Genomic DNA, 18405 nt, shown 5'->3' on the forward strand with positions numbered 1-18405 from the left:
CCCCCCCCCCCCCCCCCCCACACTTAACCACACCGAAACTAAATCTAAGAACTAAAACACTCTACGGTTACACAGTCTACAAAGTCAAGCACGAGTATATGAGCGAACCGGAAACGGAAAGCGATCGTCCGAGAAAAATGGCACAGTTAGGTCCACGGCAATACGATGGGATCGGTCCCGTTACCAACGATGGAATGCCCATCATACTCAGATCGGTAAAAACCAGACGAGAAATGAGCTCAGCCTTAGCTAGCAGCGCATCTTTGATATATATATAATTTTGTCTGTTACGCTGCAGGAGGTCCAGGAACCGCATCAGCATGAATGGTATAAGCGACTCTATCAGACCATACATAAGCAGAAGAATGGCGGTAAATGTCTTACCACTAAGCTCTAACAGAACTCGAAGCATTATAGAAACCCCCAACCACCCAATCCACAACCGAATCCTTCACTTACCAGCCCATCTAACTAATCTATATAATGCTTCAGTTCTGCGCCTGCTCGACTAGTTCTTAATCCTCTCTGAATTCTCTTTTCGAATGTCTGCTCCACTTGAAACCATATCACCATTCCCATACGCCTCACACACTCCATCGTCCCTCTCGCTCTCGCTCTCCTCTCTCTCTCTCTGTCTGTCTGTCGCATACAACAGACGATTTTGTGATACGCTACAAGTGTCCCAGAGGTGATTTAAACTCTTTACAAATTATCATATTTAGCTATAGAACTATTCTAAATTCTGTCTAAGCTTGGCTTAAGTAGCGCCCACTTAGCGCTTCGCCTGCTTTGGGTAGCCGTAACAATTATGATTTCTAATTTGAATACATTCTTTTTAATCAGTTTTGGCATGCATCATATATGATTATTATTATTATTAATTATTGGATTATATTTAATAATATTTTGGTTTGCTTTTGGTCATATTTTCGTGCTCATTGGAACGCTTTGAAACTGAGTTTCTACACTAATCTTAGACTAAGTAGCTACTCATACACTAAGCTCTAACATTATGTCTGCCAACAACGACAACACCAACAACAACAACAACAAATGCAACATCAGTGATAACAACAACAACAACAACTTCAGTAGTGCTCGTAATTTCTAAACAACTTTTATGCAAAAAAAAAAAATACCTCTGCATAGCTAATACAATTTACGTCTCCTGCAGCGCGTCCTTCGTACAAGAGCAACGGTTATGTCTCAGAGCCCGAGCCGAACTACGATTCGGATTACTCAACAGTAAAATATCGTACACCCAATCCGCTGCGCGTGCAATCGGTTTTCAAATCGGCTGTAAATGTGCGCAATCTGAACCAGGACGACAAGTATGTCAGGCGAAACCTATAAAATGTAGTCTATATATTATAATAGATTAATAATAATTAATACATATGCTTGCAGAGTGTATGGTACTATGCCCAATCCCATAAAATCGGCACAGAACGCATACAAGAATCAGCCCGGTCGCATCGAGGACTATACAACTGGCCATTCGTCCGTTTCGGAGAAGGAGAAGAAGGAGGCAAGTGCCCAAGTCAGCCGTCGTCCCCATTCACGCACAGAACTCTATCCCTATCAATGACTAAACTATGTGAACTCGTCCATGGCTAATGCTAGACGTGTCCAACTTTCTGTCATAACGCTCGCCACATCAGTCGCTTCCTTCACACATTCCCCCACCTTACACAACTCAATATAATACCCCATTTATGACATGATCTCATACGCACGCAGTCCACTATCCATCCAACATATTTCCGTCGCATAGCAATTTTTCTAACTCACAGCAAATTATTCTATTCACAATTCTAGTGGTGGGACGAAGTGATGGACATCTTTAACGGGGTAATGAACGCTACTCTATATAATTCCTAGTTATAGATCCTAAAAATTTGCTACTTTTTTTTTTGTTTGTTTTTTTGTGTTCCGTTTGATAGTAAAAACTATTCCGCAATTCCTTTAGTATAACTTATCTATCTTATTCCCTCTCCGATTCAATAATTACGCTTAACGCTAAGTGGCTCAGGGAACATACGCGCATACCACGCATTATAATAGAGTTCGTCGATGATATCGACGGCTGTTCAGTAAGTCTTATGGAGTCGAGCAACAAGGTTATCATTGCACTCGAAATACTAATTTTTGCAGTCGAAATTGAAAGTGACTTCAACTGTTCTTAATCTCGATTTGTCTCTTTTTTATCATAAAACAGAATTTGGAGCAATCGAAGCTATCGCCCGCATTACACGGAAGGCAATTTGTCAAGGTAAGCAACTGGAACTTCCACGATAACTAATGCTCGACTATAATTTAAAATACTTCTGCTCGGCAGAGCGCTGGCCAAGGAGTCTGGCTACACCAGCGATTCCAATCTAGTCTTTCGCAAAAAGGAGCTGCCCGTTAGCAGTCCGCTGAGTCCCGTGGAGCAGCGCCAGGCCTACAAGAGCTTACAGGCCGGTGGCGAGCCGCCTTTGCTGGGCTTCCGTAAGCCAGCGCCCGAGAAACCCAAGGTAGGCGAGTTCACAACTGAACTAGTTCATGGTTACTTCTATAACACTTCTTTTACTAATTCCTCAATCGGTGTTGGTTCTCTCTCAAGCTCTACTCTACTCTTTAACTCTGTAAACCTAACTAGTTTGTAACCTTTCTTAACGACTTGATAAATATTTACAAACACACCCACTGCCACACTTGAAGTTGTTATCAGCAATGCGTCGCACTGCAGCACCGGGCACCCGTTATACAGTCGCTGCTCTCATGATTAATACGAAAATCTCTCTCGATTCCTGCTCTTCTGACAAAACCCGCAGAAATTGTGGAAGAGTTTGAATTTATACAGATAACGCCTACGCTCACCAAGATACGCGTGAGCACCAAGCCACTAGAGGAGCCTAAGGAAGAGCCACAACTGCCAGCATCAGCTCCAACACCACCACCCTCCTCCTCCACCACCACCACCGCCACCGCCACCGCCGTCGTCTTCGACCTCCGCTAGCAAAATGTTTACGCATTTCTCCAAGAATCTGCCCTCGTTTATACCGCTAAGCAAGAAGCAGCCGCAGCCGCAGCCGCAGGAGACGCCGCCTCTGCCGCCGCATCGTCGCTCTTCCTGCACGAAGAGCACCGTGCGCGTGGAGAAGATCACAAGCAGCTGCTCCAAGTCGCGTCATGATCAATGCTTTCAGCCACCTGGCGGCAATGGCAATGTCAACACTATTAGCCTGCGCAAGGTCTCGAGCGCACGGCGTGAGCCCATTTGCCGCTCCAAGTCCGCGGGCGCTGTGTCCACATTGCTGGCCACGCTGACGGCCACCAAGGAGACGCGCAGCAAGGATGGCTGCCTGTTGCGCGTGCAGCAGCAGCAGCAGCAGCAGCATCATCATCATCGCTCGATCAGTCCCAGTCGTCGTCCGGCGCGGCTGCTGGCGCTGCGTCATTCGAGCCGCAGTCCCGTCGCCTTTGGACGCAGCATTTCCAAGGAGCGCAGCTTTGCCGAGGAGAAGAAGCGCTTGGAGAACACGCTGCCAGCCAGCCGCACCAACTTTGAGGCCAGCACGAATATATTGAGGGATCCCTCGCTCAAGTCGCCGCAGGAGGTGCGCGAGGCGGTGCGTTCGTATGCGACGTGCAAGGCGCAGCATGCGCGCAGCAAGTCGTTGCCGCGCTTGCGCCACAGCACCGTCAGCACCACCACGCGGCACACGATGTGCTTCCCCCAGGTGCGGCCGCAGAATCTGCTCGACTGTGGTCGCGCCCTCAAGAAGGTGTTGCCCGCGTGCAGCAAGGCGCAGACTCGGACCGTTGCCACGTTGCATCGCAGCGCCTCGAACGAGAGCTTGCCGCGCAGCAACTCCACCTACTCGATTGATTCGGTGGTGCGGCAGGAGTATGTGCCCATAGCACCGCCCAAGACCTATGTGGGTAAGTCGAAGCCAGCCAAATCGCTGCCAGCGCCGCTGCAAACCAGCCGCAGCGAGGGCCATGTGCCACGCAAACGTGCCAGCAGCACCACCAAAACCGGCAAAACCACTGCTAAATCCAAGCCAGCTGTAGCACAGCAATCCTACAGCGAAACGGTGCGTGAGAAAACCCACTTCTGGAACGATTACAATGCAAAGCAGAGCCACAGCCAGAGCCACAGCCAGACCCAAACGCCCCACTCGCTGCCGCAGCTGATCAATGGCGGCACCGCTGACTACAAATACTGTTCGCTGGTGGAGCCCGGCTACGGCGAGGACATCTATGACTGTGCCGCCCAGCCGCCCTCCAGTTGCATCGAGGATCTCGTGTGGAAGTACGAGAACAAGGCACAGCCGAGCGCTAGCCGAGCTCAGCCAGTGACAGACATTGCACGGCCGCAGTCGCCTGAGGTGGTGCAGCGGCGCTTTTCGCCCACGCGCGAGGTGCGCGTGCCGCAGACCCAGCAGCGCGAGGTGCGTTCGCCTTCGCGTCGTCGCATCGACAGTCTGCGCTCGAGCCAGCGGCAGGACAAAGAGCAGCAGCAGGCGGTGGCGCGTGCCAGCAGCCTGAGCAGCGCCGACGATCGCAGCAAGCGGCAGCAGAGTGGTGCAGACGGCGCCGCCACGGGCGGCCTCTATCAGTGCGGCGAGCTGGCGCACAGTGCCACCTCGCTGGTGCACCTGGAGCGGCACAGTCCGAGCTGTCGGTATCGCAACAATTGCGAGCGCTTCACCGAGCTGAATCGCTTCTACAGCACCTTGGAGCGCGTGGGGCAGCTGGAGCGCGCCACCTCGGCTAGCAACTTTCATCCGTTGCGCAAGGATGCGGAGCTGCTCGACTTCGATGAGTGGCGCAAGGTGCGTCTGCACGAGCGCGCCGAAAAGGAGCTGCAATATCTGATGGGCAAGCTGCAGTCGGATCAGCGCGAGCGCGATTTGCACTTCCGCTCGAAGGACGTCAGCGAAATCAAATGGCGGCACGATGCGGACCAGGCGCTGCATGCCAAGCAGAAATCTGTGGAGGATTTGCGCGAGAATTTCGAGCAGCTGCAGCTGCTGAAGCAGCAACTGCCGCCGCCGCCCGTGCAGCGTCAATGGCGGCGCAATACTGTGGCAGATCTGGCGAGCAGCCTGGAGCCACAGCCCCCAGCCGAGCGACACTTGAACAATGATTTGGTTAGCACGCTCTCCAAGGATCAGATCAAGAAGATCACACAGCAGCTGAATGAGATCTACGCGGGCAACAGGAGAGCTGCCGTGGAGGAGCAGTATGTGGTCACCGTCGAGAAGGACTCGAAGCCCAGCAGCCAGGCGAACAGCCTAAAGGTGCGCTGCAACTCGACCATTAGCAAGGAGCAGTTGCTGGGTCCAGTGCTGCGCAAGCGCGAGGAGCAGCAGCAGACGCAGACGCTGCCACGTGCCACGCGCAGTCAGTCGCCGGTGGTGGTGGCACGCGAGACGCGCGGCGCCATAGCCGCCAAGAATGCGGAGCTAACTTTGAGCAAGCCACCCGAGGTGCCGCCACGCCCCAAGCCCAAAATCGAGGCAAAGTCCACGAAGGCCATAGCCAAAGTGGAGCAGGCGCAGGGAGCAGAGGACAGCAAGGAGAATCCCATCAATCAGAAGATACAATATTTCGAGGAACGCCAGTTCGAGGAGCCCAGCAAGACCATCTACCATGCGCGCGAGGACAGCTCCCCGGACGAGGCCGAGGTCATGCGTCTCATCGAGCAGAACATGCAGGCGAGGCAGCAGGCCAGGCACGCTCAGCTGGTGCACACGGAGCTGAGCAACTCGCTGACCGATCTGAGCGGCATCTACGGCGAGCGCGCCGCGGCACGTGTAAATTTTCACTTGCACAGCCCGCCCGAGCGGCCGCCCGACGGCCAACTCGAGCCCGATCAGCCGGCCGAGCTGCACAGCTACGCGGCTGGCTCGCCCGTCGGCAGCATTGAGCTCTACGATGCATACTATCGGTCGCGCAGCCTGTCGCCGCAGTCGCAGGTCTCCGCCTGCTCCAGCTCCTATCTGCAGCGCGTCTATACGGGCGAGGTGCAGAAGATCAAGCAGAAGTTCGAGAGCATCGAGCGCGAGCAGTCGAACGAAAGGCGCGATTTTTTTGGGCTTAGCCAGCTGCGGAAGGCGCGCAGCGATCCTCAATTGAAGGCGGGAGGATCAAAAGACGCCTCGGGCAACGCCGCGGATGCGTTGCCAGCTGCCGACGCTGTCAGTCACAAGCTGGAGTCCACATCGCCGGATCGTGGCCGGCGGCGACAGCGCGGCCTGCTGATGCCGCACATCGACATCATCAGCAAAATGGCCGAGCTGCTGCCGGCCAAGGTCAGTCCGACGCGCAGTCACAGCAGCAACAGCTGCTCCGCGGGCCACGTTCAGACGCTGCGCCATCGTTACGAGTCGCCCGAGCCCGGCCAGAGTCTGCCGCAGCGTTATCTATCCACGTCGCTGGCCGATCTGCGCGACGTGCACGACATCTCGCCGCACCTGAGCGGCGATTGGGTGGCCCACAAGCATCCAGAGCGCACGCCGGCGCTGCCCAAGAAGCCCAAACGCAATCTGGGCCTCAGAGCCAACTCCACCTCGCCCATACGTCCAGCCAGGGCGACTCAGCAGGCGACGGCAGACATCTTTGCCAATCAGCAATTCGATGCTCACAAGCATCGGCCCAAGGCGCGCTACGTGCCCGATGGAGAGAGCGTAGCTAGCACGGCTACCCGGCGTTGCCCGGTCAGCAGCTTGGAACGTCTCAAGCGCAGCGCCATGGCGGTCACGTTTAAAGGTAACATTCCTTCTTGACAGTGTGGCAGTGGGTGTGTCTCCTAAGGGCTGTTGCCTGCGCTTCAGCTGCTCACCTAATCTCGTAGTCTTAGGCTTGGTTTCTCGTTGCTCTGTTCTGAAGACTTGGCTTACAATTGGTTTTCCGTTCACATTTCGAAATTTTTATCCAACTTCTGTATTGTCCATTTGTCCATTGCTGGCGTAGATTTTGACTCGAGCGCCGCACCACCACCACCAATACCCCCCACAGCCGCCACTCAAGGGCCTGGCCAACCACTCGGGCTATGAGCCCTACAGCCCATTCGTCAACAGCAACGGTGATCGAATTGATTCGGGTACAGGTGAGTTCAGGCAGGTGCCAAACAGTCGTTGGCGTTGCCAGATCGCTGCTTGCAAACTGTACTAAAAAAATGAGTGTACTAAAAAGTGAGCAAATTACGAAAATTTGCATTTTAAAAGGGGTCAGCAGCGACCACTAATTATATGGTCATCTCAAGCTAATGGATTTGAAATTTGTAAATTTCGTTTCACTCTGAATTTGAATTTTCCAAAAAAAAATTTTGATAAATTTATGTGTACTAAAAACTGATCAGCTGATCAGAAGAATATTTTGATATTTCAAAGACTTCTAGAGTAAGGTTCTATCATATCTTATCTCAAGAATATGCTTTATTTAAATTATTTATTATTTAAATTAAATTTTATTTAAATGAATTCGCTTAAAGCCTAAGAATCTTTTTGATATTGAAGTCTGTCTCTATGAGAATAGGCTTTACTTTACTAAGTGTCAAACTTGAATTCTATTTAAATTGAGCAATTTTTATATTTTAGTTCAGTCTGAGGTACTTTATATTTTAAAGAAACTTTAATCATAGTTGTACTAAAACACATATGTGTGCTAAAAATCTCTCTCTCTCTTTCACTCTCTCAATAATCTAAATACTTGTGTTAGGAATAGGATTATCAAGAAGTGTACTAAAAATGATGCTTATACTTGAACTACGAATATATTCGCCCTTTTATTAAATTGAGATGGTTCTTCACATATTTAAAATCAAATATTACAAAATTATAATTTGTTTAAATTATATTTGGCAATATTGTATGTTTCTCTGTAAGTTAAAAATTAAAAAAATTATTTTTATTTATGCTTGAAGAAGCCAACTCTGAGACGTGTGAAATTTAATAGCCCAAGTATTTCACATGTGTGCTAAAAAAGCTTTGTACACTTATACATTTAGGTAGACTCATATTAAAGATTATCATTCAATTTATGCTGAAAAAGTCTGAAAAAAAAAAAAACAAGTCAATTGAGAACTGAGCTAAAAACTAATATATTTTTCTTGTCTTTTACCTGTGCTAAAAAAGTTTTAAATGTACATTTTTAGCACAGTAAAAATATATAATATATATATTTATAAGTATATCACTTTTTTAGACAAATGATAAACATTTTAGGTAGACTTCATTTAAAGCTGCTTTTAGCACAGCTCAGTCAAAAATATATAAGTTTTTTAGTCCAGTTCTCTGTTTACTTGACTAAGATTTTTTAGCTCATATTTAAATATAATATGTAATAAGAATTTATCTAAATGTATAACTATACAAATTTTTTTTAGTACACATAAATATCATACATCACGTGAACTATATTTATCTATCACAATTCTTTTAGATCTAGACTCTGAAAACTTGCTTAAAAATTCTTTTTGACATCTCTTGAAATTTCTCTAAGCCCTAATCGATCTCTAGACCTTCATAAAACTTCTAAAAACAGCTTTCAACATTAAACGATTTCCAAGCTAAATTACCTCACATTCACCTTTGTCCAGCCCTCAGCCCCTTTCACATTGAATTTCTTGGCTACGCCTCTGCGTGCTGCGTTCATTCAATGACCTTTGCGAAATTCCATTTTTATTCTCTTTGAGTTATTTCTCGTTTTGCTTTTACTACCGCAACAAATTTCCGCAATTGCTGCAATGGCAATAGCTTTTTGTTTTGAAGGTGCGCCGCGTGCATTAGCTGACCAAATTAATCGATAGGGCCAATAGCAGAAGCGCCGGAGGAGACTGACGGCCAACGTTGTTGACCCGCTTACCGCCACCTGTCCAAGGCGCAAGCCGAGCACGAGGCAGCGGCACAAGCGACGACCGAGCCGAACGAATATCCAACCCTCAAAGCCGGCCCAGACGTTGCCATGGCCAAAATGTGTCAACAAAACAAACAACAACAACAACAACAATAAGAACAAGAAAAGCTGCCCGAGCTGACGTTGGTTACCTGTTCATGCGGCCTTTCAATTCAGTTAGTTTCACTTTTCCGTGCCAAAAACGTCAACGCTCGACCATTTCCTAATTAAATGCGACGCGCGTCAATTTCCACTTACATAATGCACCACTGAGTGGTGCAAAAAGAAAAATTTAGAAAGAAAAACAAAAAAAACACTAGAAATAAATTAAAAAATAATTATGATACATCAAACGTTAGCGCCGCGTCGCAGCAACACCTACGCGGGCCAGCAGCAACCCCCTGGCAACAGCAGCCGGAACAACCACAGCAGCAACAACCACAGTCGACGCACTGCCTCAACGGCGGGCAATCGCGTGCACTGGCGACAGCCGCATCAAAAGCTGCACAGCAGCTGCAATGATTTAGAGCTGACAGATGACAACATTCAGCCGCAGCACAGCAGCAACAACAACGGCTACGACCAGTGGCAGCGACGTCCGTTGAGCAGCGATGGCAACAACTACTACAACAATAGCAACAACTTGACGCCAGCCACGCTGCATCGCAGCGTCTGCGATATGCCCAACTGCGGCAAGCTGCTTTGGCTGCGACGCGACACAGCAGCAACAGCAGCAGCGCCGATGGTGCCGCCGCTGCCAGCAGCAGCAGCAGCAGCAACAGCAGCAACAACAACAACAACCACAGCAATGAGTTATCATATTGTAGGGCTGCCACACACGCCGGCGCCAGCGCAGCGTCAGGCATATTTGGCCAATCGGCATGCCATAGGCGCCTCCATGCCGCTGCTCATGTGGCAGCAACAGCAACTGCAACAGCAGCAGCAGCAGCCGTGGCAACAGCTAAGCGGCAGTTAGTATTGAGCTTAATATATACCCCCCCCTTCACTGGCTGCTTGCCTCCTTTTTAGCCAAAGTGCAGGCTGCTGCCACGCCCACTCATAAGCCAAAACGTTCACTTTCTCAATTTTTGATTAAACGATTTTCCAGTTTTGCGCTTTCTCACGCTACTTTTTTGCAAAACGAAACTTGTTATCAGAGAGAGAGAGAGACTCAGAGAGTAGCAGATAAAGAGAGAGAGAGAGGGCTAGAGGGAGAGAGCGTGTGTCTCTCTTTTGCAATTGTTATGCATCTCACGTTTTTCACGTGCTTCGTGATAAAAAGCTTCGCATTGTTGGCCGCTTCGAGCTTTCTGAGGTGCAACGATCTCTGCAACTCTGATCTTGTGCAGGGCCTCATACAGTGGCACACAAAGGTGCTTCAAATCGAAATTTAAATACAATCAGGAATTATATTTAATATATGCATTTCTCAATTGTGAATTGCATAAAAAGTAAAGCAACGACAATTGAAAATTGAAGAAGAATAAGAATTATCAAAGATATAAGCAGCAAAGGTTCTACATCTTTAAACTAACTAACTAAGTCTTTATAGAGCAGTCTTTATAGAGCATTTAATTCAAATATTTATATTTTATATTTTAGCTGATTTGAGTAAATATAAAGCTAATTTCGTGAAAAGCAAATCAGAACTGAGATCAGCTCATCCTTCCTAATAATAAAAGAAAACTTTAAGCTGAACAGAAATATTAATATTTATTTTTTGGCTTAAAAAAATCTGAGCAGACCCTTGAGTTTATTGTTGAAAATGCATACTAAGTTAAATTTTCAAGTATTAAAATATTTTTTAATATCTTTTTCCACTATTTTCTTAGCTTTGCTCTCTCTTCCTTCCTCTTCGTCATTTCTTAGATTATCACACAAAAAAGTTTCTATTATAAAGCGTACAAATAACTTTCCTTCTGTGAAATATGTCGCTTCTAAGCTTTATTTGTGATTGTTTTTTTCCAAGATAATTATATAAAATTATACTTAAGTTATACTTAATTCTTGGTTATTATAGGAAAAACAGTTTATCAAATGAAAGCTTTCGATAAAAAAAAGTTAAGGAAATGTTCCACCATAATTAGTATTCCGTTTTCGATAATAATATCACAATTGGCATTTATAGCTTTTATATATTTTATATAAAATATAAAGTATAAATAAATATTTGGATAATTCATATACATTCATATATATATATATATATATATATATATATATATATATATATATATATATATATATATATATATATATATATATATATATATATATATATATATATATATATATATATATATATATATATATATATATATATATATATATATACGTCCTTCTAGACGTCAAAGTCAAAGTACAGCTGTTATACAAATATATTTAACATTTTCATTAACATTCAGCTTAACATATGTTACGCCAAATGTAAAAATGTTTCTGCTTAATTTAAGCAAAAGTCTCAAAATACTTTGAGCAGATGAGCTAAGCTCAAGCCAGAAAAAAATGTAGAAGCTCAGTTCAAGCTAAAAACATTTTGAGGTAGAAGAGCTCAATATATATTATATATATATATATTTATATATATATATATATATATATATATATATATCGATATATATAGTCTATATTATATATATATATAAAATCTAATTTTCTTTTCTATTTTAACAATTTTTAAACATAGAAAATTTCAAATATTTCTAATTCTTTTTTAATTGAAGATTTCAAGCAGTGCTTTCACTACACTGTCCACGGCATGTGCCATTGGATTCATGCACATTCGAACGGCGCTTATCAGCTGTGCGTGAGTTAAATGCCCCACTGTAAGCACTTCACACATTAACCGCAAACAACAATCAGTAGAAGAAGCAGCAGCAGCAGCTGTGTAATGTCTGAATAAACGTGAGATTTGAGGTGGGGCGCAAAGAAACTGGCATTCGTTGTACGACGATAACTGAACGGCTCCAGTAGAGGCTTTTGGCGCTCTTTTTTTATGCCAGACACTCTCTCAATTTGTCAGTTGTTCAGTGCAGTCATTCACTCAGTCTTTCCATTTCATTCAGTTTGAATTTCAGTTTCGGTTTCAGTTGAGCGCAACGCGTGCTCGAGGCAGTTGTTGAAGACGCGCGTCGATCGACGGTCGTAAACGAGTTTAGACGAGGTTCGTGTTGGGACTTGGTCGAGAGACTTTATCAGCTCTACGACCTTCTCATACTATCTGGCTGTGATTCTGATTGATTGTGTGACTAATCACAGTGAACCGAAGTGTAGAGTGAGGGGCAGAAAAAAGGTCTTTAAGCGCTGATTAACCTAACTGAAAGGCTTGAAAGAGTTCAAGAAAAGCCGGCTTAACGGGGCAAGCAAGTGCAGACAAGTGCATGTGTGTGTGTGTGTGTGTATGTATGTGTGTGCATGTTCAGTGAAAGATGAAAATCGGCAACACTTTCAAAACGCTGCAAATTGCGGCGCCTCAAACAAATCAGTGAAAGTGAAAAATCTCTCAAGTGACAATTACATTTTGTTTTTTTTTTTAGTTGTCTTCCACAACAAAAAGTTGTTTGTCTGTTGTGCTTTATGATTTTTTAAAGCATTTGTCACTGTCACAGGCGGACAACAACAACAACAACAACAACAAATATTTGTACAGCTTGTGTTCCGCTTTTCGAAGCCCTTCAACAAAAATTTCTATTTCTATTTTATTTGTGGGCAAAATTTATCTCTGGCTGCTGCTGCGCAATTCGTTTAGAATTTGCCTTACGACTTTGTTTGATTTCTAATTGTTTAACTGGCATTCATATCAGTTGAGCGTTCTATTAATTCTGCTTCCAAGTCATGTGAAACGCGGTCACGTCACATGCAATGAATCTCCCAGCAATGCAGCCCAAGGCCCCGCGGAATATTTCTACTCATATCTGCTCCAACTATGCAATGATATCTATACTAAGACAACTTGGAGCTACTTTAGTAGTTCATCAACTACTCACTGCTAGTAGCTTAAGTTAGTCTTAGTTGTTCTTCTTGTAAATCATTTCAATTATATATCTTTTTCGAGGTTTACTTTGCTTGCCAGCAGAAGCTGCTCAGGGTATTCCCTTGGCTTTGTTTTCAAGCTCACCAAAAATCTGCAATTTTATGTTTAATTAGTCGAGTTGTGTGCTATTAAGCATAAGCATTAACTAAATCATTATGCATTGTTTTCGAGTCAACAAAGAATTTTTTAATTAATTTTTTAAAATTATTTTTTAATATTTCCAATTCTTTTAGTTTTATATAAAACTCGGCTCAGTCTCTTGACTTTGTCTTTAGCCCAATTAAGCTCTGCAATTTGCTTTTAACTACTCGATTATTCAATTATCAATTTAAGCACATTATGAGCGAATTTTGCTTGCTAAAAATAATTTTTTTTTTCTGCATAATTGAATTAAATTTAATTCTGCCTATTTAATGTAAAGAAAATAAATTTTTAATTTTTAATTCATTTTAAATAAAATAAATTTTGCATTTTCTGCATAATTTTATTTAAATGCAAAAAAATTAATTTTATCAAATTTATTTTAAATAAAATAATTTTAATTTTTCTGCCTTATTGCCTAAATTAAAAAAAATTAATTTTTTTATCTTCTTTTAAGACTTATGCCTTATGACTTCATATATTAATTCTTCTATCTAACTTAACTCTTATTTATATATATACATACGCGATAGGTGTTTGATGAAGTCTGTTTATCTCTGATTTACGTCTTTGGCATTTAAAAACATTTATTTATTATTATTTTTTTAATCTATGAATTCTTGTACAGCTGAGCTTACACAATGTTTTCTCTTATCTAATTATCTTAGATTTTTTTTAAAATCTTAAAACAATTTATTTGCATATTTTTCAAATTTTCTGGATTTGATTTATTTCAAGTTAAATAAATTGTTTTAAAATAAATAATCAAAAATTCATAATTTGCTGTGTTTAATATATTTTTGCTCAGCTTAATATATTTATAGAAAATATATGTATAACAGAAAACTATGAATTTTGTATTATATAACTTAAAACAATTTTTTGTCTTGAATTAAAGCTAAGCAGCTCAACAAATTTCCCTTTCAAATGCACTTAACTCAGGTTTTAGCTTGGTTTTTATTAAAAAAAAACCTCTGCTTGTCTACTAAATAGCGTTGATTAGTGTAAAGGTAACTCTTTCCTAAGCAAAGTTCACTTTTAAGCTATATATTATATATAATTGCAACTGTATCTATTAATTTTTATGTGTATATGCATGAAGTAGGCTAAACGCCTGCAGCTTGGCTCATATTTTAAAACCAGGCTGCGACTAGCCAAGTTAATTTATGACCTTAAAGTGCAGATAAAAATTAAGCTTTATGAAAAAAAAAAAAAAAAAAAATATATATATATATATATATATATATATATGTAATTAATTGTTGTTAGCTCAGACAGGCATAGGCAAGACTAGGAATTTAGAGGAAAAACTTACATAAATCTAAGATTTATCTCATGGTAGCTAAAACTGATTAAACAATAAAGAACATTTAGAACATTATTATAAATAAAATAAATATATATATGTACAATATATATACAATATATAAGTCTCAGTCAACTTGCCTAATTTCAATTTAAAGTCAATCAGAATTAAACTGTTTAAGTCGCCTGCAAGTCAGGCGAAACCCTTCAAAAGCGATCAAAAACTTGATCAGATAAGCAAATAATAATTATGATTTCTTCATTGTGAGCTTTTTTAATTGACAGCCATTGCATTGTTGCATGATATAGGGGCAACATTATCTACGGATGCCAATCATGGCTGACAACAGCCGCAGCAGCAGCGGCGAGTACTTCGCAGCCAACTGGCATCCAGTGGGTCGACAGCCACCCACTTAAGCCACACGCCCAGTTGGCACCACTTTCATTTCAATTGGTGGCTCATTTAGCTATCAGTGGAAACTAACGAGCATTAACTTCAATTGCAGCTCATTTTCGATACAATGAGAAATGTTAATTCAATTTGAAAACGATTCAACAAGACTAAACTATACGTATATATATATATATCTTGTATATATATATATACTTTGTTATTCATCTCAACTTTCTCAGTTTGCTGAGAGGTTATCTGCGTTTTGTGGGGTCTATCTGCTTAGCGAGGCGTGCGCTGAACAGCGTTAACGTTGTTTATTTGCTTACCAATTGGCATGCACAGACGTTAGACTACAGATGAAGATAGCTATATACAGTGACAGACACGGATACAGCTATAGCTCTGGCTACATAGACAGTTACAGATACAGCTACAGTTACAGATAAGCGCTGAGGCTCGTTTCATAACAGCAGCGACAATCATTTATTTTTCATTATTTATTTTTTTTTTAATTTTTTTTCTGCGGTTAGCTCGTCTTACACTTGCCCTACGAGTCGCCCCCCGCTATGCCCTAACGACTCGTTTCTTATTTGTAGCAACAAGACAACCTGACGTGCGCCTTTGGGCCATCAGATTCAGATTTCTCATCGAAACCGTATCCAATTCTTATCGTTCCATATAGACGTCAATATACACTTCAAGACACCACTGAGGCATGAGTACAAGCCAAACATATCGGATGAGGAACTAGCCATACGTCAAGCGGAGCATATGCAAAAGTTATATCAGGAGGAGCGCCGACGCAAATATCTACAGGAGCTGCAGGACATGAATTCGCGACGACACACCGACAACTTTACACCCTCACAAAGTCGCCGATTGCCCTCAATCGATACGATGACTTCCCCACAGACGTAACGCTTAAGTCGCTGGTGGGGCCCAAAACAGTGGCTCGCGCTCTCTACAATTTCCAGGGACAGAGCTCCAAGTAAGCCCCACGCCAAATCTCAACTCTCTTTATATGCACTTCACTAAATTTTTGCTTTTAGGGAGCTCTCGTTCCGCAAGGGCGACACCGTCTACATAAGGCGACAAATCGATCCCAATTGGTATGAGGGCGAGTACAATGCCATGATTGGATTGCTGCCTGCTAGCTATGTTGAGGTACCAGCTCGAGATCTCTATTCCAATTGCTATAGTTGACGCTATAACGCATCTATTTTTCCTTCCTCTCTCTCTCTCTTTTTTTCTTTTTCTCTCAGATCATCAGTCGCGATGGCGCTCGCACACCCTCGAAGCGTCCCTCCGAGGGTCAGGCTCGTGCCAAATACAACTTCCAGGCCCAGTCCGGCGTTGAGCTCTCTCTGAACAAGGGCGAGCTGGTCACATTGACACGTCGCGTCGACGGCAATTGGTTTGAGGGCAAAATAGCCAATCGCAAGGGCATTTTCCCGGTCTCCTATGTGGAGGTAAATTGCAGTTGATATAGCTTAGACTCTACTCTACTCGACTTTACTCTACTCTACTCTACTCTACTCTACTCTACTCTACTCTACTCTAATTAACTCTACTCTAGTCACATTTACTCCACTCCACTTCTACTCTCCTCTACTCCACCCTACTCCAGATCTCCCCATTGACTTTGTTTATCATAATCTTCATCATCTTCATATTTATTTAAGTAAATATATTTGATTAGCATAATCTACTTGATATTCCATATCCTTTCTAGCATATCCCTTCAATATTATTTCGCATTTGATGCGTTATATTGTACATTCACTGAATTAAATTCATTGTACACTTTCCATTGAATATACTCATATGATTCACGTTCACTTCAGTTACTCATATTTTCGTCTAAGCATTGTCCATGAGTCATCAATACATTGTCAGCATTTGCTCAAGTCTCAAAACATTTGTTATCTTAGGTAGTATTTTAAATACGCTAGATTTCCCCTAAATTATTTATATGAAGTTCTGCTATAATCTAGCGAAGTCTGCAACAAATTCCAACTAGTCGAATATTCATGGCATATTTCTTTAGAATAATATATTTAATGAAGATACAATTTTAATAAACATGTAAAAACCAAAATCTGAGATCATCTAAAAAAGTTATCATGGAGTATTAAGCAGCTAAATAAGTTTACTGTTAGTTCTTCTCATGAATTTCCTTTTTATAGTTCATCGTTTTATCCATCTCAAGACTTTCTAACACTGCTCTGGAACTGGCAGAGTTATTTTGATTAAGTTTTCTTGCGCTGGCCCATTTGATTATTGTAGCTTAGATCAACCTTTATTCCTTTAACCCTTCATGTTATATCTCATAAAAATCTCTTCAATTCCGAACCCAAATCTAGACGTATACTCCATATACACTAACTACATTTAGCAACTCTTCTATTTAATACTTTTCTGCTAGCCGTACGCACTTTTAACTAGTCATCTAATCAAACCTTATCAACTCCTCTACTATTTACCTTTTTGGACAGGTCTTAACCGATATTGGTGCGGAAGATATTGCGGCTAGAACGACAACAGTTATCAGCACTCAGAGCACCACAAATTTGCGTCCAAATCTGGACGTCTTGCGCACAAATATCAATAACGAGTTCAATACGCTAACCCAGAATGGTGCACATCCGCCCAATGGCATACTGAAGGAGTCGCGCACGCTGCACAAGACCGATGCACTCCATGTGGACACCAGCTCCGAGCCACTGACGTGAGTCTTTAAGCCACACAAAAGAGAAATCTCCACAGTTAATTAACTCTGTGTACTGTCCTATCTAACAGCTATCGCGCCTTGTACAAATACCGACCACAGAACTCTGATGAACTGGAGATCTTAGAGGGAGATCTGGTGCATGTTCTAGAGAAGTGCGACGATGGCTGGTTTGTGGGCACCTCGCAGAGAACGGGCTGCTTTGGCACATTCCCCGGCAACTATGTGGAACGTGCCTGAGCACACAAACAAACAAAGTTATATAAAAAAGTGAATCTAAATGAAGAAGCGTTAGGAACCGTTACGATATTTGTCTTTTGTCTTTGGCAGCCAAAAAAAAAAAAAAAACAGAAAACAAAAAAATCCAAAGAGTCTAAGAAAAAGTTAAAGATGAAAATTCAACTCTAAACTTAATTTGTAGGCCAAGGCAAAAGCAATTATTAATTATTTATATAAATTATAAAAACATTATAATTTCAATTGTTGTTAAAGAAAAACATAAACAAATATCAGCTGCTTAACTTTGCCGATGTTTTTTCTCTTTTAATTTAAATAATGTACAACTATTTATTTATTTTTAAACAAATGTTGAAATTATGTTTATTTATACAAAAAGAAAACTGAAAAAAAAAACAAGAATTATTAACCAGAAGTTTGAACCACACAACCCACACACACACCAAATATCGCCAGCTAAACTTAAAAAAAAAACAAGTTCAAGCAAAGATATATTATTTTTTATAATAAAACTTATTTTTTCGTTTAACTACTAATTTTAACTAGTCACAGCTAATTTCCAAAACCAAAAAAAAAAATTACAAAAAAAGTACAACAAAATTAAAAAAAAAAAAAAAAAAAAAAAACAACAAAATTAGAAAATCAACAGAGAAAACGTGCCTTAAATATAAACTGTTT

General features: G+C 42.2%; 2 protein-coding genes across 2 annotated transcripts; both read left to right on the forward strand.

The window, feature by feature from the left end:
- Positions 1-75: 75 nt before the first annotated feature.
- Positions 76-1353, forward strand: LOC115482755 (the record flags this gene model as incomplete). The annotated part of the gene is made up of 4 exons (XM_030223063.1): positions 76-215; positions 299-371; positions 656-688; positions 1175-1353. Coding segments are annotated over 4 exons (425 nt in total), but the record flags the coding sequence as incomplete, so codon positions are not given.
- On the forward strand, positions 1299-18201 carry LOC115482831. Its single transcript, XM_030223065.1, is given in 13 exon segments — positions 1299-1331; positions 1408-1528; positions 2219-2248; positions 2250-2272; positions 2339-2520; positions 2817-2947; positions 2949-6762; positions 15445-15627; positions 15630-15750; positions 15812-15926; positions 16025-16231; positions 17258-17490; positions 17562-18201. Coding segments are annotated over 12 exon segments (5316 nt in total). The 5' UTR covers positions 1299-1331; positions 1408-1420; the 3' UTR covers positions 17731-18201.
- The last annotated feature ends 204 nt before the right edge of the window (positions 18202-18405 follow it).

The sequence above is a fragment of the Drosophila hydei genome, unplaced genomic scaffold, assembly GCF_003285905.1.
Source record: "Drosophila hydei strain 15085-1641.00,03,60 unplaced genomic scaffold, DhydRS2 tig00000103-arrow-arrow-pilon, whole genome shotgun sequence".
Lineage (NCBI taxonomy): Eukaryota > Metazoa > Arthropoda > Insecta > Diptera > Drosophilidae > Drosophila > Drosophila hydei.